At 35.2% G+C, this 24,536-nt stretch overlaps 1 protein-coding gene across 1 annotated transcript in view; it reads left to right on the forward strand.

Annotated features, from left to right (window-relative positions):
• The window catches only part of LRP1B (LDL receptor related protein 1B), a 2,279,180-nt gene that overhangs the window by 1,879,159 nt on the left and 375,485 nt on the right, over window positions 1-24,536 (forward strand). The window contains 4 exon segments of the mRNA XM_043994810.1: window positions 10,150-10,333; window positions 13,069-13,154; window positions 19,217-19,339; window positions 21,976-22,157. Of these exon segments, the coding sequence (XP_043850745.1) occupies window positions 10,150-10,333; window positions 13,069-13,154; window positions 19,217-19,339; window positions 21,976-22,157 (575 nt within the window).

The raw sequence follows: 24,536 nt of genomic DNA on the forward strand, positions 1-24,536 counted from the left end.
GAGCTTGTAGTCACACAATTAATGCCATAATACGGTTAAGAAACTACATCTCTTGTGGAAACGTTTTTCAAGAAGTTCAACAGTAAAGGAGAGAATAGAGACAAGACAGCAGCCAATTAAGTAAGTAAGTAAGTAAGTAAGTAAGTAAGTAAGTAAGTAAGTAAGTAAGTAAGTAAGTAAGTAAGTAAGTAAGTAAGTAAGTAAAGTAAGTAGAGTAAGTAAGTAGCTAGGAGGGTCAAGGAAGACTTTGCTAGGTTTGGAGAGACCTGAACTTGTTCTTGCAGTCAGAAATGGAGGAGGTGTTATCAGGATTGCAGAGTAAGGTCTTAGAGAAGGCAGGAGGAAAGGGATCAGTAGTGTCATTGGAATGGATTAGTTTTAGGAGGAGTAGGGATACCTTCTATCTCATGCTGCTTTTCGGAAAAATGGAGTACAGAAGCTGGGAACCAATGTTGATCTATTCTTTTGAACCTAGATATAATCTTGGCCCATACTCCTTTACTCAGGAAAGCCTAGGTTCTAAACTAACCTGAGACATTTACTAACTGGGTGACCTTCGGGAAGTCATTTAACCCCTCTATGCGTCAGGTTTTTCATCTGTAAATAGGGATGATATTATCACCTACCTCACAGGGCTGTTGTGAGGGTCCAATGAGATAATTTGTGTAAAGTGCTTTGCAAACCTAAAAGTACTATATAAATGTGAGCTACTGTTGCTATCTTCTAGGATATTGTTTCCCAAATTTTCTGTGGACCCTGTAGTTTTGCACAATTTGAATAAGGATTTTGTGAGAAAAAAAAAATTGATGTCAGTGGTACTTTTCCCTCAAATATTAAACATGAAATACTAAAAAAAAAAAAAAAAAAGGAAATTACATCTCCTCACTCCTGGTCCACTGTTTTCTTCACTAACCCCTACTTCCTCTAATGAAAATAGCTCCAGTTGATAAATGGATATAGTAATCAACAACAGCGGGTAAATGAAAAGAAAAATAATTAGTGAGGAAAGATCTAAATGAGATCAATGTACAAAAATTAATTTTCACAGTAAACATTTTGAAACTTAAATAGTGAAAATTAATGGTAATGATATATCCAGCATAATATAATAATATCCAGCAAAATAGGCTAAAGATATTAAGGCATCTGTGGTAAAATTATTGTAGGATGAACCTTTTGGTTTTGAGTTTGCAGTTTGATTAGTTGTAGAAAGAAGGCTAATCCCATTGTATATTAACTTAAAAGAAAAGTAGCCATCCATGTATTTGTTTAAATTCTTTTCATTTACATATTGGTGGTATCTGTTCTACAATATATGGAAAAGCAGGGGGTTACTTTACCCCACTGAAAAAGGTTATATTATAAAATACAAATAAGTCTTTCTGATCATTTAAATACTACTAATGATATATGAGGAAAATCACTTTGGATATTTACTAATGATATAATATGTCTAGGAAATATACATTATCCATACCCTCTCTATTATTCAATAACTTGGAATTACCTTCTTTTACCTCATTTTTTATTTTCAGTTAGCAATGAAGTTCTGGACAGCTAGATGATTCAGTGAATAGAGCTGCAGGCCTGGAGTTATGAAGACCTAAGTTCAAATCCAGCCTCAGATACTAGCTGTATGACCTTGGGCAAGTTACTTAACCTACTTTCCTCAGTTTCCTCATCAGTAAAATGAGCTGGAGAAGGAAATGAAAAACCATTCCAGGGTCTTTGTTGTCTCTGTGACTTTGCTCATTCTCTTCTTCATCCCTGGAATATGATACAGTACATAGTATGCTATGAAATTTTAATATGTACCTATCTCATTCAAGGCACTCTGCCAAACCATAGGACAGAAAGACAAAAAAAAAAGTAATAATTTCTACCCTCTGGGAGCTTATATTCTCTCAAGAGATACAACATATAAATTCACAAATGCTGGGTGATTTGATGAGAAATCAGTAACATTTGGGGGAGGGAAAGGAATGAGAAATGATTTCATGGAGGAAGTAGCACCAGAGTTTGAGGATTAATAAAAAGTCAGGATTCTAAGAGTCAGAGGTAAGGAGGCAGTGCATCCCAGGAATGGCAAAAGAGTATATCCAGGTTTCCTCTCTTCATCTATTCCATGGGGATTTTTAACCTTTTTGTGTTAAAGACCCGGAAGGCACTCTCGTGAAGCCTTCAACCTCAGAATACTGTTTTTAAATGCATAAATGATAATAATAATAATAATGGTTTGCATTTCAGTGGACTTTAAGGTTTTCAAAGTACTTTATAAATATCTCATTTGATCTTCACAACTCTTGGAGGTAAGTGCTATTATTATCCTTAGTTTACAGATGAGGAAATTGAGGCAGACAGGCATTAATGACATAGGTAATACCATTAGTATCTGAACTCTTCTTCCTGACTCCAAGACCAGCACTTTAATCATTGTGCTATCTACCAATTATATTGATATACAGTTATCAAACTATATAAAGATTATAGACCTTTGGTTAAGATTTCTGCCCAATCTTTAATGTCCCAGATCAAATACCAACTCATTCTTTATCCCTTTTCAGATATTCTTAGCCAATAGCATTCCCTCATCTTACATAAGACTTTAAATTTACATTTCTTATGTATTTGTTAGATGTTGTTTTTTATTATAGATACCATTCTGTGTATCTTATACAGGGGAGTGCTGGAGCCAGTTTGAATTCACTCACCTAAGTCTGTTGTTAAATTTTCAGTTTGAACATTTTTGCATCAGAAATCAGCAAACACTATATATCAGTGCTGCATTTATTGTTTTGTTAACTGTCTACACTTAAGAAAGGAGAAAAATGTTAATGATGCAGAATATATTTTAAAGTTTGTCTTACATTGGAGAGCTGGTTGTCAAACACCAGCACACAACTAATTGTATCCTACATCAAATAAAATATTTGGAAAGCATGGAGCATGGTGTTTGGCACATAATTACGTGCTTTATAAATATGTATTTCCTCTATTCCTCTTCCCTTTCTTTTTTCCTTTTTATGCTCCCTCCATTCTTCCTCCCTTCCCTCCCTTTCTCTGTCTCTCCCTCCCTTCCTCCTCCCTTCCTCCTTCCTTCCTTTCTTTCCCTTTCTTTCTTTTCTTTTCCTCCCTCCCTCTTTTTTCTTTCCTTCCCTCCCTCCCTCCCTCCTTTCTTCCTTCCTTCCTTCTCCTCAAGGTGATAAAGCCAGAATCTTATAAAGAAAAACTACATGAAGGACCAATGGAATATATCACATTTAGTATGGCTTATAAGTCTGTAGTGAATATCACTGGATTTTGAAAACCTTTTTAAGTACCTTGTTCCTATAATGTTAGGATCACAGACTTCAAGTTCAACTTTCCATCTGAAATAGAATATATTGTTAAAAACATGTGCTTTCACAAGATAGAATTCAGAAAAAGACATATAATAAGATGTTTATGACTTTTGTTTTAAGTTATTTTGACAGGTATTTTACTAACCCTCTTTCTAGGGGAATTGGGGAGCATATTCAATAAACTATTTCTTTCTCTTTACAATATTAGTGAAACAAGGTAAAAATATTGCTTTAAACTGTATGATAAAATGAAAATTGCTTACAAAAGCAAAATTCAGACCTTACAGCCTATAAAACATTTGCACGTTTGGGGTAAAGCAAATAAAATGTATTTAACAATTCCAGTGGGAGCAATAACATTTTAGGCAAAGTAAGAATCTCATTTTGACAAAAAGGATAATTCACCATGCTAAATAAATGTACTTTTAGGGGAAGAAATATGCTTCTGGTAGGTATATTATAGCCAAAGTAATTGCAATTGTTAAATATCACCTCTTACTTGGCTTGAGTTCTCATTGGCTTAGGGAAAATCTGGGAAAGTATATAAGATTAATTTATTCATATGATTAGAATTTAAAAGTATATGCCTCTTTTGTGGGGAGGTGGAGGGGAATTTCAGGGAAAGATATTACTCAGGGAATTCTGTTGTCAGTCTCCCTAGTCTCTAATGAACTCAGATCATAGAGAATCTTAAGGAAAAAGAAAATAATATTGAAACTGGATTACCTTCATGAAAATTTGAGTTTGGATTTTAGGTCAGGGGGAAGAGATCATTCAACAATCAATAAACAAGTATTTATTAATTGCAAGCAATGTGCCAGTACCATTCTATTCTCAACTAGTTCTTTTACATTTACGCTAAACCCATTATTATTTTCTTCTTAGGTTTTGTATTTCCTATTTTTGTGTTAGAATTTTTATATTTCTTCCACACATTTTATGAGGAGAAAGTAAAGTTTTCTTTTGAGGAAAGTATGATTCATTGGATGCTACTCTCTGTTATTTTTTTTCCTTCATTGGGAGAGGATGATGGCATTGGAGATGTTTTTTTTCTTTACAATCATAAAAAAATCCTCAACTCTATTCTTGAAAAATTTGGGGGCAGGGGTTGGTTACATGATTATAATGCATTATTATAATCATAGGCTTTTATTTTTAGTTAATTATTAGAGACAGCAGGGCAGCTAGTTGGTGCAGTGGATAAAGCACTGGCCCTGGATTCAGGAGTACCTCAGTTCAAATCCAGCATCAGACACTTGACACTTACTAGCTGTGTGACCCTGGGCAAGTCACTTAACGCTCATTGCCCAGCAAAAAAAAAAAAAATTATTAGAGGCAGCTAGGTGGCACAATGGATAGAGTAATAGAATTGCATCCTACTCTAGACAATTTCTATCTAGGTGACCCTGGACAACTCATTTTCTCAGTCTCGGTTTCTTCATCTGTAAATTGGGGGGTAATAATAGCTTTATTATGAGAACCAAATGAGTTAATGCATGAAAAATCACTTTGAAAACCTTAAAGTGTCATATAATTGTTTGTTATTATCATTATTGGGGGCAGCTAGGTGGCACAGTGGATAAAGCACCAGACCTAGATTCAGGATGAACTGAGTTCAAATGTGGCCTCTAATGCTTGACACTTACTAGCTGTGTAACCCTAGACAAGTCACTTAACCTTCATTGCCCCCCCCCCAAAAAAAAACAAAAAGGAAGAAACAAAAAAAGTTATCATTAGTATTTTAAGAATTTTTTCTCAAAAAGATATTAAATATATCCCTATCTATCTGGAATTGGGCATTCCAATGGGATTATGAGAAACCTTATCAGAGTTATAAAAACACTTGCTCTTTGAAATTTTTTAGAAATGCATTGAGAATATAGTAGCCCGTTTTTATGCATGTTTTCCTGAGCTATCCCTCCAGTCTAATCTGTGTTTTCCACTCATTCTTTCAGCCTCTGAACAAACAGGATTAATCGATCTGATTTTCTGCCCTTTATAGTAATACTTTGTTGTATTCTCTCATATTTTTCATTTATCTCTTGCACAGTGCAATGCTGATCTTCCTAGGCTTACCACAGCAGGCAAGATGATGGGGCTTGTGTATCTGTGGCTAAGGAAAAATAGCATCTTCACAGAGTGATGATGGCTATTAAGGGCACCTTGTAGCCTTTCCTTTGATTTGTTAACACTCTAAGAAGTTTTTTGTTTGTTTTTTTTTGTTTGTTTGTTTGTTGTTGTTTTTTTTTTTTGGTGAGGCAATTGGGGTTAAGTGACTTGCCTAGGGTCACACAGCTAGTAAGTGTTAAGTGTCTGAGGCCAGATCCAAACTCAGGTCCTCCTGACTCCAGGGGTGGTGCTCTATCCACTGCGCCATCTAGCTGCCCCTCTAAGAAGTTTTAAAGACAAAAACATCATTTTTAGTGCATTTTTGTCCAAACTATATAGTACAAAGATACCCCAAGCTTAAAGGGTTAAGTCCAGTACAGAGTGAATATAATGTGTGGATAGATAGATAGATAGATAGATAGATAGATAGATAGATAGATGATAGTATATTATAATATGTATGTGTGGATACATATACAGAAACATATGCACACATATGTACTTACTTATGCCTATATTTTGTAAGTATTAAGTATATATGTATGTGTATCTCTCTCGCTCTCTCTCTCTTTCTCATTGTCTGAAATGAGACTTGGCTAGTAACTGTATTCAACTAACATAAAAAATGCTCCACATTACCATTTCTGCCATACCATAGGCTCTCATTTTGACTTAAAAAATATTCGGCTCTGCAAATAATATTGGTAGTAAATAAATGTGTTAGATCAGCTATTATATTACTTTGTAATCCTTCCAAGGAAATAAAATATTCCACGATTACCTTGCCCCTCCAAGAAATAAATATATGAAATACTCCTCTTTAGATTGACCATATAATTACTATAGTTATCCCCTCAGCCTTGCCCTCTTGCAGGACCTTTTAATTTAATTCAGAGAACAGAAGTCTTAGTAGGGATATGATGAGAGTTGTCATGTATTTTGAAGGGCAACCATCTGGAAAAGGAATAAATAAACAAACAATCAAATGTGTACTTATCCCTAGTGAATCGATCTTGGAGTATTGAATAAAAATTGATAAAAGGAAAATTTAAGTTTGGTGTAAGAGAAAAAAATCCAAACAATATCCTCTGGAGTCGAATGAATAGCCTCACTGGATAGGTGGTTTTCCCTAAATAGAAGTCTCTAACCAAAAGCTGTATGACTGTTTTTCAGGTATGTTGTAGAGGGGATTCTTGTTCAGGTAAAAGGTTAGACTAGGAAGCTCAATTTGGGATTTATTTCATTTGAGGTGCTGGTGAAATATTCAAATAATTATCTTTTAGCCACTTGGAGATGAGGGTCTGTAGACAGAGTCCCTGTTGTTAAAAATCTAATTGTGATACAACATTAATGAATGAAAATGTTTTTAAAAACAGCAATGCAGGGGGCAGCTAGGTGGCGCAGTGGATAGAGCACTGGCCCTGGATTCAGAACAACCTGAGTTCAAATCCAGCCTCAGACACTTGACACTTAACTAGCTGTGTGACTCTGGGCAAGTCACTTAACCCCAATTGCCTCACAAAAACAAAACAAAACAAAAACAGCAGATAAAGGTTTTGGCTTTGTTTTGTTTTATAGAAAATTAATCATCAGAATAGTTTGGTAGAAGAAGTGGACATACCATTTATAGCTGGGGTGATCAGCGAAGCTGACCCTATGTGAAACGTAGAAAGAATGTTGATTGATTCTCACCAAAGCATCTTATTGAATTCTAAGGCTTCCAGGTCATGGTCTTGCTTTGCCTCAAACTCTACTTGTCATTTACAGTGAGAGCTGAGGCAGCATGGATAAAGCACTGAACTTGATATCAGAAAGACCTCTATTCAAATCTCACCACTAACTTTGTCTTGTATTTCTAGGCACATCATTTAAACCTTCCCAAGTTTTAAGTAACTCTCTAAAACTTATCTATTTTTTTTTTTAGTGAGGCAATTGGGGTTAAGTGACTTGCCCAGGGTCACACAGCTAGTAAGTATTAAGTGTCTGAGGCCGGATTTGAACTCAGGTACTCCTGACTCCAGGGCCGGTGCTCTCTGCACTGTGCCATCTAGCTGCCCCTAAAACTTATCTATTAAGACATAGTGACAGGGACAGCTAGGTGGCGCAGTGGATAGAGCACCGGCCCTGGATTCAGGAGGACTTGAGTTCAAATCCAGCCTTAGACACTTGACACTTACTAGCTGTGTGACCCTGGGCAAGTCACTTAACCCCAATTGCCTCAACAAAAAGTAAAAAAAAAAAAAAAAGGCATAGTGACAAAAATACTTGCTATATAGTATATAAAACCACATTGGCTAATCCCCAAAGAAAGCTTCCAAGTGCTCACTCTCAAACCTATGTTCAATCCTCCTTTGTTTCTCCTTAACTTTTTTCTCCATGTGTAGTTACACAATGAATGCATACAAACACACATATAAATTTGTGTATATGTTTATATACTTTATACATAATTCGTTTCACAAATTAAAACACCTTTGCTCTATCTTTTAATGGTAGTGAAAGATGTGCAGATGAAGACATTTAATTGTATTTTTCGAACAAAAACATCCAAATCCTTGCCTTTTGTAGATGTATGCTGAAGGAGAAATATATGAAATATTTTCCCCAAACTACTTTTCTTTATTAATTAAAAGAATCTCTTCTTACATGACCATTTTTAGGTAATCAGGGGTTACACTTTGTTCCTTTTAGACATTTTGACTTTTATTTTCTTGAATTCATGTAACACTAGCAAACTTTCTGTTTTACAGTGTTCTTAATTTTACATTCTTGGATTTCTTTGTGTGAGCAGAGCCTTGAAATTGAGGCAATACTAGCAAAAAATATATCCATCAACAATTAGATGAATTCCAATGTTCACTCTGTTATGGAGCAATATGCTGCTCCCTCTTGGTGCAATGGCTAATGTTTTGCTTGAGGAAGTAGAACAGGACAAGATAGATATGCCATGTCTCAGAAAAGAGAGAGATACTTGGAGGGTCTAGTTTAGTGAAGTCACTGGCACAGCAAATTTCATTCCACTTTTAACAGATGCTTCTGTAAGGGGCTAAAATTCTAACTATATTGTCTAAAATATCTAATGAGTGGTCACCAATAAATTATAAGTTTTAGCAAGAGTTAGACTTTAAAGCACTTATTAGGGAGAATAAGAATTTGGTAAAGAGAGAGAGAAAGGCCTAGATTCATCTATCTATTAAAGGGAGAGAGCATTTCTAGCTCCACTCTCAACCAGAGTCTTGACAAAAGAGAGTGAGAGCGCCAGCCTCACCCCCTCTTCTTCCCACAAGCAAATGTCACTTCCTGACACCAAAGAGCCACATGTCTTGCCCTCAGATGCCTTCTCCTCATGGCGGAGCCTTGCTATAGTAAGTCTCCAGCAGATGACGTCATTCCAATTGTTACACTTCTCTAGATAGCTTGAAAATGATTGTTAGTAATCAAATCATATCAAACCACAGATTTTATTGAACACCTAGTCTCTGTTAAACCCTGTGCTGGAAGCTATAATTAACAAGAGTGAAAACCCTAAAACAATTAAAGAAAACCTTTAATGTTGTTATTTTTAAGTCAGTGTAATTCATGAAGTGGGAACCAGAAGAATTGGATTCTTGACCCCCCATTCATTTAACCTCACTAAGTCTGTTTTTTTAATTTGTAAAATGAATAAAGTAACTTTTCCTTTTCCACATAGTTGTTAGGGTAAAAAGAGATATTATGCATAATGACAATGTAAGTGAAGATTATTCCTACCTGAAGGTAACATGGTATGATGGATAGCATGTTGGAAGAAATTCAATACTGGTTCCAGGCGCTTTTTAGCAGCATGATGCCGGGCAAGTGACAATCTCTATGAGCTATAGTTTTCTCACCTATTTAATGGAGAGAATGATAGCACTTACCTCCCAGGGTTGTTGTGAGGATCAAGTAAGATGATATTTTTAAAGTGTTTTGTAAACTACAAAGTGCTATACAAATGTTAGCTCTCATTTTATGTTTAAAAGGCACTTGCTAAGGAAAGGACAGTCTATCGTGTAAAGCTAGAACTAACAATTTGGTGCCATTATCAGGTGCACAAAGCATGCCACAGGGAAAGCAACATGAAAATCACTCTCAAATCAAATCTTCAAGATCGATTCAGTTGATAGGGAGAGAGAGAACTTGGATTTGGAAACACATAGCCTCATTGGGGGAGAAATCCAGGGAAGGATTCAAAGATCTTAGGATTCTGAGTAGATGTTACTGAAGAGGTCACTGTCAGGGTAAGGAACATGGCAAGGTGTTCCAGGAAGCTCACCTGGGGTATGGGAAATGGGGAATAGCAGAAAAAGGAATGCTCTTGTAGCTTTCTATTTTATGTAATTATTTTTGCTCACCAGGAGCCAAGTAATTCTCTTCTACCTGCTAAAGATATAAGCACTATCAACACCTTCTAAATTTTGGTAGATGCTGTGTCCATGTCCTAGACAGACTGCCCACCTCTGTACCCATATACACACAGTCATAGCTCTACACTCATAAGCTATTCTATGATGATGATGATGATGAGCAATAGCTAGGAGATTTATACATATGTAATATATATATGTACATATCACTTTATAGTTTAGAAGGTGAATTATCTCATTTTACTTATTATAGTGTAATTATGAACATTTTGAGATGCTGTCACAAATACGGATTGATTTTTTTTCCCCCCAAGTGCAAATGCTGGCCTGGATTTCAACTAAAGGATGATGGTAAAACATGTGTGGACATGGATGAATGTTCTTCGGGTTTTCCTTGTAGTCAGCAATGCATTAATACATATGGAACCTACAAGTGCCTCTGTACAGAAGGATATGAAGTACAACCAGATAACCCAAATGGCTGCAAGTCACTCTCAGGTAGGCTATCAAATATATCCATGGATTCAACCCCAATTATAAATAAACACCTTGAGTTTTGGAGCCTCTCTTATTGCTTATTTTCCTTTGGCCTGCTTCCAAGGAAGCAAAATCAATCCTGGCTTACTAGATTATGGGAATCTGCTTCACTATGATTTTGTATTCCTTACACATATTACTTTATGCATAATTATAGTGTATTATGATATTTTGAATTATTAAGTGCTCACTGAGCTCTGGGAGTGCTCAGAAGCAACAGAAAGAAGTATCTTTGGCATCACTGCTCTGTCACATGTTCATGGGAATAAGTTTGGCCTAGAATGTTAAACAGCTTACTAGGATATAGCTCTAAGCTATAATGGCCAATTCACTTTCTGCCCAATCGAAAACCAAAGTTGTGACAATGTGTCTTGCCTTACTTTGTGTATGATGAATCAAAAATGGGCTTCAGTTACTCATGTTAAATCATTGAGAAGTTAAATCTTTAAACAGGTTGGCTACAACTTTGGTTTTTTTGTTTTGTTTTTTGTTTGTTTGTTTCTGCGGGGCAATAGGGGTTAAGTGACTTGCCCAGGGTCACACAGCTAGTAAGTGTCAAGTGTCGGAGGCCAGATTTGAACTCAGGTCCTCCTGAATCCAGGGCCAGTGCTTTATCCACTGCGCCACCTAGATGCCCCCACAACTTTGTTTTAAACGTAAATGTATAACCTCTTTCTGGAAAGCTGCAAGGAGTAGAGATGAAAAACTTCCTTTTGATGAGTTAACAATGTCATGTCCATTACTAAAGGGAAAAAAAAGATATTTCAATTAGAATATGCTAGTTATTTTGGGGCTGTCCTTATAAGCAGTTGGTAGATTCTCCAGGCTCACTGATTTACCCTCCTCCCATTCTGTTTGTAGCTACTGTCTTCCTCCTTCTAGCACTTCCATCAATACTGTGGAGTCAGAAATGGGAAGACATTGAACTTGGAAACCATTTAAATTTGCTTTTTTGTGTAAGCTTGTGTAAAGATTTTGTTGATGGACCTAGGGAAAGCTATAACAAAAATGGAGTTTTATGGATAATCTAACCATGCCATAGATATCTCCCAGTATGAATAATTGGAAGAAGTTTGTCATCTCTTGCATTACAAATCACTATGTATGAAAGAAATATCAGTTTCTATTGCTCAAAAGCTCAGTTTTTTGAAGGAAAATATGTTATGTTTGTGAAAGAATTAGGAAATTATAGCAATACTACTATGTTTTTCATTACAAAAGTCTAGACCTTAATAAAAAGTAAAGTGGGGGCCTGATAAACTATAGAACATGTTTTGCAAAACATAAAACAAAACCCAACTTATATATTTGGGGGGGGGGGCGCAGAAATTTCATTGATATAAGAAAACTCAACTATTGAAGATCAGATGAGATTCTTAAATTTATAGTCTTAGACAGTTTCTTTGGTTATTAAAAGGGTAAATAACTTCCCCAGGGTCATCCAGTAAGGATGTATTAGATTTGAGTTCAGGACTTTCTGATACTGGGGCCAAATCTTCTATTTACTATGCCATTCCCATCAATATGAGTAGTTCGGCTCTGAAACTAAAGGAATTTAGCTAAGTAAGTAAATTATTCATTTTGCATAAATTAGTTACATAAGGAAAGCAACTAGCTTTTAGACTACTTGTCCAAATAAATGGTATCCCAAATAACAAAACCCATTTATCATGATAATAAATTTTGTCTAGGAAGTCAGGCTAGATGATGAGAGGAATAAAGAAAGCCTGACAGTATTTTTAGGGCCTTGTCAGATCTTTCTCTCATCTAATTCTAGGCTTTATAGCTAAATAAGGAATTTACAAAACTAGGATAGGATAGAATGGAAACAACAATGATCAAAGAGTTGGAGAGTAATACTCCAGAAGAAAAGTAAAAAGAACTGTGATAATGAAAGCTCAGGGAGACAAAGCTAGAACTAATTTGGTAGTCATCCTTAAGAAAATGGAAAACATTCAGAAATGCTATTATTCCTCAAATAACGATAAAATAAAACATTAGTTAAAGGAATAAAGGACACATTTCCTGACTGCAACATATTTCTGTGGAATGGGTGACTAAGCCAAATGTGGAATATTCTTTTCAAAATATCTAGAAAAATAAAAGTGACTATCACTTGTCTTGAGCTATGGGTTTGCCCCAAGGGTGAGGTATTCATTATATGTTATTTATATATCCAATTAGGTCAAATTTTAGCCAAATACAACCATAGTGGGTTTTTGTTTTTTGTTATTTTTTGTGGGGCAATGGGGGGTTAAGTGACTTGCCCAGGGTCACACAGCTAGTAAGTGTTAAGTGTCTGAGGCCGGATTTGAACTCAGGTACTCCTGAATCCAGGGCGAGTGCTTTATCCACCAACCAAAGTGTTTTTTAATAATTTTAAGTCCACAAATTATTAAGTGAAAAAGAGATATGACAGATTGACTGTTAACTTAGTACTAGTTAGCTCTTAAAATTACCTATCCAGTGCATGGAACATGTTTGTATGCTTAAATTCATTGGGCAGCTTACATCTCTCTTCAGTTTGGGATATATCTAGAATGTGGGATTGCCTGAATATCGTGACTAATAATTTAAAAGTCTAACATGTATTTTAAAATTTAAATCATTGTAATCACACAGCAAAAATAAAAAAGTGGTAAAAGTTAACAATGTTAGTAAAGTTGGTCTAATGTATTCTTTTTCTGTGGATTTAGATGAAGAGCCCTTCTTAATTCTTGCAGACCATCATGAAATAAGAAAAATTAGTACTGATGGATCCAACTATACACTGTTGAAACAGGTACAGTGACATGAGCATGACTGATTTTTAATGCTTAATGAGTTTGGTTTGGTTTCATGATGTACATTGGGAAGCAAGCAGCATTGTCACAACTTGGAAAATGTGAGCGTTTTTTTTAACCTTAATGTAGAAAATTTGATAGTAAATTGGGGTTCACATGTCTATGTGGAAATACAAAGAAAATAAAATGTGATTTCTGAGTGTAACATGGAGATGACAGGTATAAAATAACTATTATTATGTGGTAGAAAGTAAAGGTGGTCTCAAAGAGCCCTAGACAGCTCTTAGAGTTCATAATAGGGAGAGAGAACATCTAGTTGGAGCTCCAGGGTAGACTTCACAGAGGAGATGGCTTTTTTTTTTTTTTTAGTGAGGCAATTGGGATTAAGTGACTTGCCCAGGGTCACACAGCTAATAAGTGTTAAGTGTCTGAGGCCGGATTTGAACTCAGGTCCTCCTGAATCCAGGGCCAGTGCTCTATCCATTGAGCCACCTAGCTGCCCCAAGGAGATGGCTTTTAAGGTGGCCTAGCATTAAAGGACATGGTTGAACGTGGCATACTACCAAATGGGATGGGGAGGATACTGTTATAACTTAAGTAAACTAAAAATGGACTTGTCTTGAACACCAAGGGGCCTGTGATCCTGAGAGAGGGATTTCATATTAGGCCCCATTACACCCACTACATCTGTTCCATTTTCCCTCCCAATTCTATGGCTTAAAATGTACTTTCGGGGCAGCTAGGTGGCACAGTAGATAGAGCACTGGCCCTGGAGTCAGGAGTACCTGAGTTCAAATCCGGCCTCAGACATTTAACACACACTTACTAGCTGTCTGACCCTGGGCAAATCACTTAACCCCAATTGTCTCACCAAAAAACAAACAAACAAACAAATAAATATTTTGAAAAATAAATAAGTAAAATGTACTTTCATCAAAGCGGCATTGTGTGGTTGGTAGTTCAGGCACTATTATCACCAAATTATAGATGAGGAAACAGAATACTACAGCTAAAGTAACTTTGGTCAGTGTGGGAGCTGGGGCTCAGCCTCAGGTTTCCCAAATCATAGTTCATAATTCTATTTGGTCTCCAGTTATAATTTAATAATACCAGAAATACTAGCCTCGGACTCTTAGTAGTTTTCAATCCCAGTTTCTTTTCAAGTGTTCTGAAAGAAATGAAATCATGTTTCATTAACCATTTTTGACATAAATAGTGATTAACTTACTGGAAATATCTATGATCTAAGTGAGGAAATTTCAGCAATTCAGGCTAGCATTTTCTTAGGATGTGTCAGAGATTGGGGGGGGAAGGGGAAGAAGGGGCAGCTGATAAGCATTTATGTAGTACCTCCTATTTGCCAGACACTGTGACAACTGCTTTATAATTATTATCTTATTTGATCCTCACAACAACTCTAAGAGGTAAGAGCTGTTATTAACCCCATTTTATATTTAAGGAAATTGAGTCCAATAGAGGTTGTGTTTCTTTCTCCACATCATACACAGCTAGTGTTTCTGAGGTTGGATTTAAAATCAGATCTTCCTGACTTCAGGCCCAGTATTCTATATATTGTGCTTCTGAGCTGCCTTAAACCCAGAGATTCTTGGCTTTGAGACCATCTCTCGAGGAGAAACCTTGACAGTGAGTCTCCCTGGATTTAGGTAGACTAGTTCTTAGTGTACAGACATAGAATCTGTCTTTATGCTTATATATGAAGGTTACCAGTTTGGCAGCAGCTACCAAGGCTTTTGATTCACTATAATAACCTTTTAGAATCAAAGGTCACCTCTAAACCTTATGGAGGTTATTCTAAAGCTTAGTTTTCATCTACGCATGTTAGACCTTAAATATATACACCAAATTTAGAAAATGTGTTTTTAATAGCATGGGGTTTTTTTGAATGAGAATTAATCAAGTAGCTTCAGAAATGCTAACCGATTCCATTTAAACAGTACCTTTTATTCTAGTGAAATTGTGTGGAGAAACACAACACAATTTCCCAAATTAATCATCTTGAACCAAAGGGTGCAAATCTTCAGCTAAAGAAATGAGAGAAGCAAATAGGATTTTGATGAAACCAATTTTCAGTTCTGAAACCACTGGGATAACTGCAGCTTTCAGACATTACTTTGGCCATGCCCCCTAGCTATTTAAATGTATCTTCCCTACTATTCTATAAAGAGAACAATGCCCTCTTCTTTTTCTGTGGATACTATTTAGAGTAAAAGTTCTGAAGAAATCGGCAAGCTTGGTGAAATGGGAATATATGTGTATATATACATGCACACTCACATATATGTGCACATACATGTGTACACATGTTTATACACATACACACATTTATATGCATAATACATTATGAATCCATATATGCAATAATTATAACAGCTATCACTTACCTACAGCTTTAAGGTTTGCAAAGTTCTTTACACATAGTAATTCATTTTATTCTCACAACAGCCTTTGAGGGTAGGTGTTATTATTTTACAGATTGAGGAACTAAGACAGAGGTTCAGTGATTTGCCAGGGGCACACAGCTAGTAAGGAACTGAGGGAGGATTTGAACTCAGGTTTCCTGACTCAAGGTCCAGTGTTCTATCAACTGTGTTATCTAGCTGCTTGTAAAGGCATATATGTGTGTATATGTACACACATACACAGATATATTCACAATGCAAATTTCTGTACATGTGTTTGTGGCTTCAATTAATTAAAGTTTATGTGTCAAATTCAAATTGGATTTTCATTGTCTAAATTCATTAATATAAAGAAAGAAGCAGTATAATTTTGGCATCCATAGGAAATTATTTTCTTAAGTTCTGTGTATGGTTATGTGTGTTCCTAAGGCAGTCTCGTTTAAGGGCCTCAAAACTAACATTGTTAAATTGTTCCTCCTGAGAGAGGTAGCATTGCCATAGAGAGGATATTTGTAGGTTGCTACTGTAATCAATTGATTATTTGAATCTGTCTGAAATATGCTGGTTATAATTTAGAATTTTCATTAAACCTATATACTTAGTGCTCAGGTAGGTGTAGTTAAATTGATTGATCTAAAGATTTTCTTATGTGTCTGATGTGTGCATAGTTAAGGTATCCAGGTGCTCTTTTTATTGTCAGGTTTATGAAGCACAGCGAGTATTGCTTAGCATCTGTCATTGATAATAATTTCTATGTTTAGGAAACTTAAAAAGTTTCTAAGGCACTGGGAGATGAAGTAACTTGTCCAGGCTCACACAAATAGTATCGTTACTAAGAATACTCCAAATTTACTTGCTTTTCCAGTAGAAAGGAAGGATTTACATTGCGCCATCATTATACTCTTAACCAGTTCCTTGTTGTGGCCAAATGGAATGTGTCTATATGGAGATCAAAACTGGTTCACTGTTGCAATATAATACTTGAGAACAGAATGCTTCTTATATAAAATTTAAATAAATGCCTAGTCAATATAGACATTTCCTAGTGTATTTGACCTTATTAACATCATGTTCTAACCTACTGATATCATCATAAATGTCTCAATAGCCCCAAAGTACCCTAAAGAGATGGTCGCCTTAACTCTTAGATTGTTTATTGTCTACCAAGACCTATTCTATATTGGTCCTCATCTTGGATCATCCTAAGTCATGCAAATCTTCCCATAACATTTAATTAAAAAAATATTTCTTGAAAGTCTACTATGAGATGATTTACTACTTGGGATGTAAAGATGCAAAATTATATCCTCTCTCCTATCATTTAACACAAAACCTAGTAGGATAGGAAGGATTTTAAAGCAGAACCTTCCCTTTTCCTATAACATTTTTGCCACAACTAAGTATCACAATGGATAGGACACTTGGCCCAGGCCATTTATGAGCTGTGACCCTGGGCAAGTAACTTAATCCTATCTGCCTCAGTTTTTTCATCTGTAAAATGAGCTGGAGAAGGAAATGGCAAAATACTCCAGTATTTTTGCCAAGAAAAATCTCCAAAATGGGGTTGAGTCAGACACAACTGAAAAAACTGAACAAAACAAGAAATATATTAATTGGATGTTTCTAATGATCCCATTAAATAGATAGCATAAAAATATAGGGGAGAGAATAAACCTGCAATTTCATTGGTATAGGCAGTTTCAGAATGCTGAAATTCTCTCTACTGATGAAAATCTGTACCTGTTCTGCGAATTATAGGCTTAGACATTTGATTGAAGAACTGAGAATACCTGTCATTTGCCAGGGATCACATATGTGTCATAGGTGAGTCTTGAACCTAGGACTTACTGACTCTAAACCAATTTACACAATATGTTTGGCAATTCCTCTTTTGCAGAGGAAAGAAACTAAGTGTCAAAGAAAGTGATTTTTCAGAAGGTCAAAGAAGTAAGTTGATGGGCCTAGGTTTCTGACTCCAACCCCATTGATCTTTCATTATGTCATACTGAAAACTTTGGAACACTATGTGATTTTTATAGTCGATTTGGTGTTTGAATTCAGTCCAGGTGTAAGAACTATAAAGCCCTATACAATTTAAATTGTAATGATAGTCAAATGCAGAGATACATTCTAAAATACATCTAAATTCCTGGGATCCTTAAAGCCTACTAATAACCTAAAAGATAAGCTATTGGCTATCTTTTTTATCCTCAGGAGATTCCCCGAACCTATTTGAATAGGAACTGGTACCCTAACCACCTGTTGTTGTTTTGTAGATTAGTCATGTAGGAGTCTTTCCTACCCCATTTTGGCTTTTCTTAGCCAAGATACTGGAGTATTTTTCCATTTCTTTCTCCAGCTCATTTTATAGATGAGGAAACTGAGACAAATAAGTTTGAGTGCCAGCTGGTCACACAGCTAGTAGGTATATGAGGTAGGATTTGAACTCAGGTCCTCCTGACTTCAGAGCTAGCACACTATCCACTGTGCTGCCTAGCTATCTATCCACTTTAGCTTTAATTAGAATTATACTGTGTCTGCTGATGTAAAGTGATAGTATATTTCACTGAGGACTTTGCCTACTTTCATTTACCTCGGTTAATTATTAATTCACAAGTTTTTTACATAATCATAAACCATTCTAGAATATTGGAAAGCCAGTTCATGTGCTTAAAAAACCCTGACCTAAGATCTTTTAGTCCACTGAGCTAGTAAATCTATAAACCAGAACAACAGGTTAGAGTTAAAATAACCCCCAAAGCAATCATTTGTACAACTATGTAACTAAGAAGATGCCCAGGATCTGGATACACAATCCCCAAATCAAATCAGTCAGGCTACAGAACTGCCAAACCAAAGATCTGTAGCCGCCAGAAACTCATCAACTGCATTTCTGTTGTGTTACCTGCTAAAAAATGCATAACCATTAGTCTGAAGGGAGACATTTCTTTACATTTCAACCATGTAGAATAATCAGATGATGATTACCGAGTTCCCTTTTGGCCAAATACACACCTAAGGTTATATCTTTTAAATTCTAATATCATACTGTATCGCCTAAGGGGCTATTTGAAGCATGAAAAGGAAGGAAGCTCATCTATGTTGTTGGGACAAGAGCATATGGGGAAACTAAAATATCTAAGCCTCCTCCCCTGACTTTAAAATGATGTCTATGCAAGGCTAGCCTTAAATCTTCAGAGAGATTTTTTTTTTCTACCTCTCTGATTCAGAAATGGACCTCTCCCCACCCTCGGGTTAACTAACCCAGTAGGTTAAGAAATGTATTACAAGCTAAAATTAGACTGAAGTCAGATTACTAGTATTCACATTTCCCTCCTTAAAGGTAAAATTATGAGGGGTTTTTTGTTTGTTTTTTAATCATTATCTATAACACTGTTTTATGTTTCTGACTCATTTTTAAAAATAAATCGTGAAGCCATATTAAATAGTATAGAAAGATCTAAACATACTTGGTTCTTTCATTGCTTGTAGATGCATTTTGCTTTGATGATCATTATATGACATTTGCTTATGAATATATGATTACACTTGTGGGTTCATAACATGCTTTGGAAAAATATTTGTCTAAAATAAAATGTCAAAATAAAATAACATTTTTAATTTATCCTTTTTAATTTTAGGGATTAAACAATGTGATTGCTATAGACTTTGACTACAGAGAAGAGTTCATTTATTGGATTGATTCCAGCCGACCCAATGGCAGCCGGATAAATAGGATGTATCTAAATGGAAGTGACATTAAGGTAACTAGAAACTAACAGAGATGGAATTACTAGAATAATATTATTAGTATGGTTGAATGGAATAGGTAATGTTAGTTGATGGTAATGATCCAACTTGTAAAGGGAATTAGATTGGCTTAAATTTCACATTTGTACATTATGAGTTGATAACACTTAAAGGGTAATAGGAGAAGTATTCATGCTCATATTTCATTAGGGCTCATTGCATGTGATAAGATAAAATCAAATTGGGTAAATATAATTTGAGCCTTTTATCACAACACTAGAAAACATGATGGATGCTTCTGGTTTTAGTTAATTACAATGCAAGATTCAATTGTCTTGATTTATAGAGTACAGAACAAGTTAAATTTGAGAACTGGTAATGACAGAATTAAATGAAAGATTCTAGATTGAAAACAGCAATATGAGAATTAATTCACAACAGATGGAGATAATTGAAAGTATATATGTTAGGATTATGAAAGTTCTGATTTGTACTATTATGATGAAATTTCATGTTCTAACTTTAGATATAGAAAAGGTTGGTCAAATTGGGATGTACTGTCTCCCTTTCCTTATCACCCTGAGGTTTTGTTTATTTGTTTGTTTGTTTGTTTTTTGGGGGGGTGCAGGGCAATGAGGGTTAAGTGACTGCCCAGGGTCACAGAGCTAATTTCAAGTGTCTGAGGCCAAATTTGAACTCAGGTCCTCTTGAATCCAGGGCCAGTGCTTTATCCACTGTGCCACCTAGCTGCCCCCATCACCCTGAATTTTAGAGCCAAATAATCTCTTGTCAAAGATTATTAGCTCCATTGAAATGTGAATTACAGTCTGTTATAAAGCAGTTTCTGTGTAAAGAACATGTCAGTCACCTGTTTTAGATCACCTATTTTAAAATCATAATACATTGGGTGAGTTTTTCTTTAGGGCAAAAGTTTTAGGAGTCATTTCTGAAATTCATTATAACATAGATCATATTTACCCAATGCCCAAAGCAAGAAATTAATTCAATTATTTCACTAAAAAAATCAATCAACCTCCACCCTTCCATATTGATGTTGTTCAATTGGGTCCAACTCTTTGTGACCCTATTTCTGGTTTTCTAGACAAAGATATTATAGTGGTTTGCCATTTCCTCCTCCAGTCCATTTTACAATTGAGGAAACTGAGGGAAATAGGATTAAGTGACTTGTCCAGGGTCATACATCTAATAAGTGTCTAAAACTGAATTTGAACTCATTTTTTCCTGATTCCAGACCTGGTGCTTTATTTACTGCACCACATATCTGCCTTCCACATTGTCAGATCAAACAAAGTCAATTAAATATTTCACTTTTCCATGGATGCCTTAAATTTAACTTTACCACTGAAAGTCATGTCTTTCTTCAAGTTAGTATCAAATAATGCAGAATGATTTTATATATTTCAAGACTTTGGGGTATTTTAAACAAAATAGTCATGATTTTATTATAATACCTTTTACATTTCCACTGTTGCACTCAACTTTGTTATAGTCTGCTATGAGCCATAGAATTGCACATAATGCATCTTTCTTCCCTAGGGCTTACTGCTTCCTTGGTCAACTACGAAATAGTTGGTCATATCCCAGAATGCCCTTTTATGAAAGAAGTAGTGACTTGATGCCAATTTAGTTCTTAAAATTAGATCATATACTATAGACTGTTTCTGTCCTCTGGTCTATTATGTACATTTCATTGACATAACTGATGGCTTCAAACTTTTCTGCTGCTGTCATTGGTTTTACTTAATCTTAATTATTGTTTTAAATTATATCCAGGTGACAGTTACCTATAGTTCCAAATCAATGTCCCTGAGGAAACTAATCTTTCTTCCCTTCTCTATAATGTATCCCTATAAGAAGTAGAAATGAACATTACTCCCCAATTCAATAATTTTGATTTACCATTTAATGGTCTCACAAGCAACAAGAACCCCAGAATAAGTCATTGTTACTCAAGATTCTACTGAATGAGATTTTGGTCATTTCTTATATGCCACATTTGTATAAATACATCTCATTTTCCAGGGAATTTATTCTTATGATTAGCCAGAACTGAAGCAAAAGTTAGGTAAGAGGATGCCCCAGTTCATTTGTATCTAAGATGCATGATATACAGTTGTTATTTTTTTAAATTTCCTTTTAACTTTTTTTTATTCAAATAGTGAAAGGATTGTAGGCAGAGTAAAGTTAACTATTATAAGAAATAACAAATCTTCCCTAGGGAGCCCATAAAATATCAGTGGTTGCTTTTAGTTTTTGTACAAACTTTTTTGGTCCCTCCCTCCCTCCCTTCCTTCCTTCCTTCCCTCCCTCCCTTTCTTTCTTTCTTTTTTCAAAAAAAAAAAAGGCCCAAGTAGAAGAGTATCATTAAAATGTGATCAACAACTGTGCATCCCTACTTGACTTTTTTTTAAGTCATTATGGTCTCTATGGATAGTGTTATATATTGGATAATTTCTCCCCATAAGTAAATAAAAATGCAAAAGTAAATGGTATTGTTTCAATCATCTAAATTCAGTTTCTAAGTTTGGAATACAATTCCTATATCTTTGTAAAAATAATAAAAAAACAAGTGTTCTTATTCTAGCATTTATGTTTTTATCAAGTTTAATCCCTTTTTTTCTGCTGTCAGGTAGTACACAACACAGCGGTTCCTAATGCACTTGCTGTTGATTGGATTGGGAAGAACCTTTATTGGTCTGATGCAGAAAAAAGGATCATCGAAGTATCCAAACTCAATGGATTGTACCCTACTATACTTGTGAGCAAACGACTGAAGTTCCCCAGGGATCTTTCTTTAGATCCTCGGGCTGGGTATGTAGCAGTAATATAAAACTTTAACTTCAATTATATTTCTATATCAACATCATAAAAATACAACCAGGTGACCAAAGTCAGTTAAGTAGCAAAAAAAAAAAAGTCAATTAGATTGACATTATCTATCAGAGCATGGAAAGTTAACATTAGTTCTCTGATAATGCATGTGAATACACATACATATTAGATACGAACTGATTTTAAAGATGGAAATGTGACCACTAACAGTAATATGGTAAAAAGCAAATATTGTATGGTAAAAGTACCTTCTCAGGCTCTGGCTATTAGAACCTAGCACAGGGCCTTAAAGTGAATTTTACTAGGAAGTGCTCTCTTGAGTAAGTACACAACTATGAGGGTAAATGAAACCTAGACATCTCAGGATACATTTAAATCCCTACTTCTGATTTGAGAAGTACTTTGAGAAGGAATTTAAATTTATTCTGAGATATCTAGGTTTCATTTACCCTCGTAGTTGTGTACTTACTCAAGAGAGCACTGACTATTAAAATTCACTTTAAGGCCCTGTGCTAGGTTCTAATAGCCAGAGCCTGAGAAGGTAAGCCTTATTTAAAATTCACAACAGACAGAGAAAACATTTACTAAGTGCTTATTTTATATGTCAGATACTGTTCTATGAACTAGAGATACAAATCCAAACAAGCAAGACAGTCACTGCCTTCAAGGAACTTACATTCTAAAAGAGAAGGCAACATATCAGAAGGAATTAGAAAGGAGCAGGGGGCAGAAATTGTGCCCAAAGTGTGGTGTGGAGCAGGCCTGGAGGGGAGTTCAAGATCTTCAGAAGATGAGGAAAAGCTCACTTATCAGATCTGAGGAACCCAGGGGTGGAGTCTGTGTTACTACTCAGGAAGGGGGTAAAAAAGGTGATGGTCTAAGTAGAAAAAAAAGATAGAAGAGCAAGAGAGATAAAGCAAAAATTTACCTCTCAGAGCTTAGGTACCCAGTCAGTCAGTCTGTCAATGCTTATTCATTAAGTAGTATGTGCTACATTATCCTGAATGTTGGGGATTACAAAAAAAAATAAAAGACAAAGGAATGAAGGACCAAATGAATGAACAAATAAACAAATAACTGGATAGATAGATAAAGTAAATAAATAAAGAACAAATAAATGAATGAATGACTGAATAGATAAATGAATAAATAAATAAGCACATAAATAAATAGATGATAGATATAGATAGATAGATAGATAGATAGATAGATAGATAGATAGATAGATAGATAGATAGATAGATAGATAGATAGATAGACAAACAAACAAATAATTAAATAAATAGCCCTCTCTTTAAGAAGCATACCTTCCAATGGGGAATATAGCATGTAGATAGCCATTGTGCTTAGGCCTGCTACCAATTTATGCTATCCAATACATGTTGAGCTATCATTCTCTGAGTCTTTCCTTCAGGATAGAACTGAACTCAACACTCCAGATAGGGTCTGATGGGTGCAAAGTATAACAGCAGTATCACTCTCTAGGTTGTGGATACTCTACCTCTTGATTTCGCCTAAGATAAGCATAATGTTGGGTTTTTCTTTGTTTTTTCTACTACCATATTTCACTGTTGATAAACATTGAGCTAGCAGTCCAATAAAACCCCATCTTTTCCAGCATAACATCTCCCCCATTCTGAACTTAGCTAGTTGATTTTTTGAACCCAAATGTGAGACATTTATCTTTATTAAATTTCATTTCTTTAGATTTGACACAATGTTTTTTGTTTTTTTCTATTAGAATATTTTTGGATCATACCATCAAATTCAACATATTATCTAACCTTCCTAGCTTTGCCATGTACAAATCTGTTAAACATTCCAAAATATTAAATAGTAGTGGAATGGGGCAAATCTCAGAGGATTATCCAATTCATTTTTTAAAAATGCCTTATCACATTACATGAAAGGTATCCTTGAAATGTCTTTAGAGTGGCATTGTTTTAATTTAATTACATGCTACACTTTTTATTGTATTATTGAAAGCCGTAAAAGTATTATGCTGAAATTTATTTAAGCTTTTGTTTCTTTAATTTGGTGAGTAAATATGTCTTTTATGACTGAATATTCAATTTTAAATTTATGAATGCACATCCTAATGAGATGGAACATTTAAGTGTATGTACATTATTTGAACATCTGAAATTTTTATCTTACTGACTTTTCCTTTCTTTTCTATTAAATGTTGACATTCCTGAAGGTTCCTCCCACAGCCTTCTTTTTTCTCCTTACCTGATCTAACTTATTCCCACAGCTTGACTTACATCTACATGTATACAATTCCTAAATTGAGAGCCCCATCCTCAGACTCTCTTGATCTTTATTGTCAACTTTACAGTACTTGTTGAACCACTCCAT

Source organism: Dromiciops gliroides, chromosome 3 (assembly GCF_019393635.1).
Source record: "Dromiciops gliroides isolate mDroGli1 chromosome 3, mDroGli1.pri, whole genome shotgun sequence".
NCBI classification, from domain to species: Eukaryota; Metazoa; Chordata; class Mammalia; order Microbiotheria; family Microbiotheriidae; genus Dromiciops; species Dromiciops gliroides.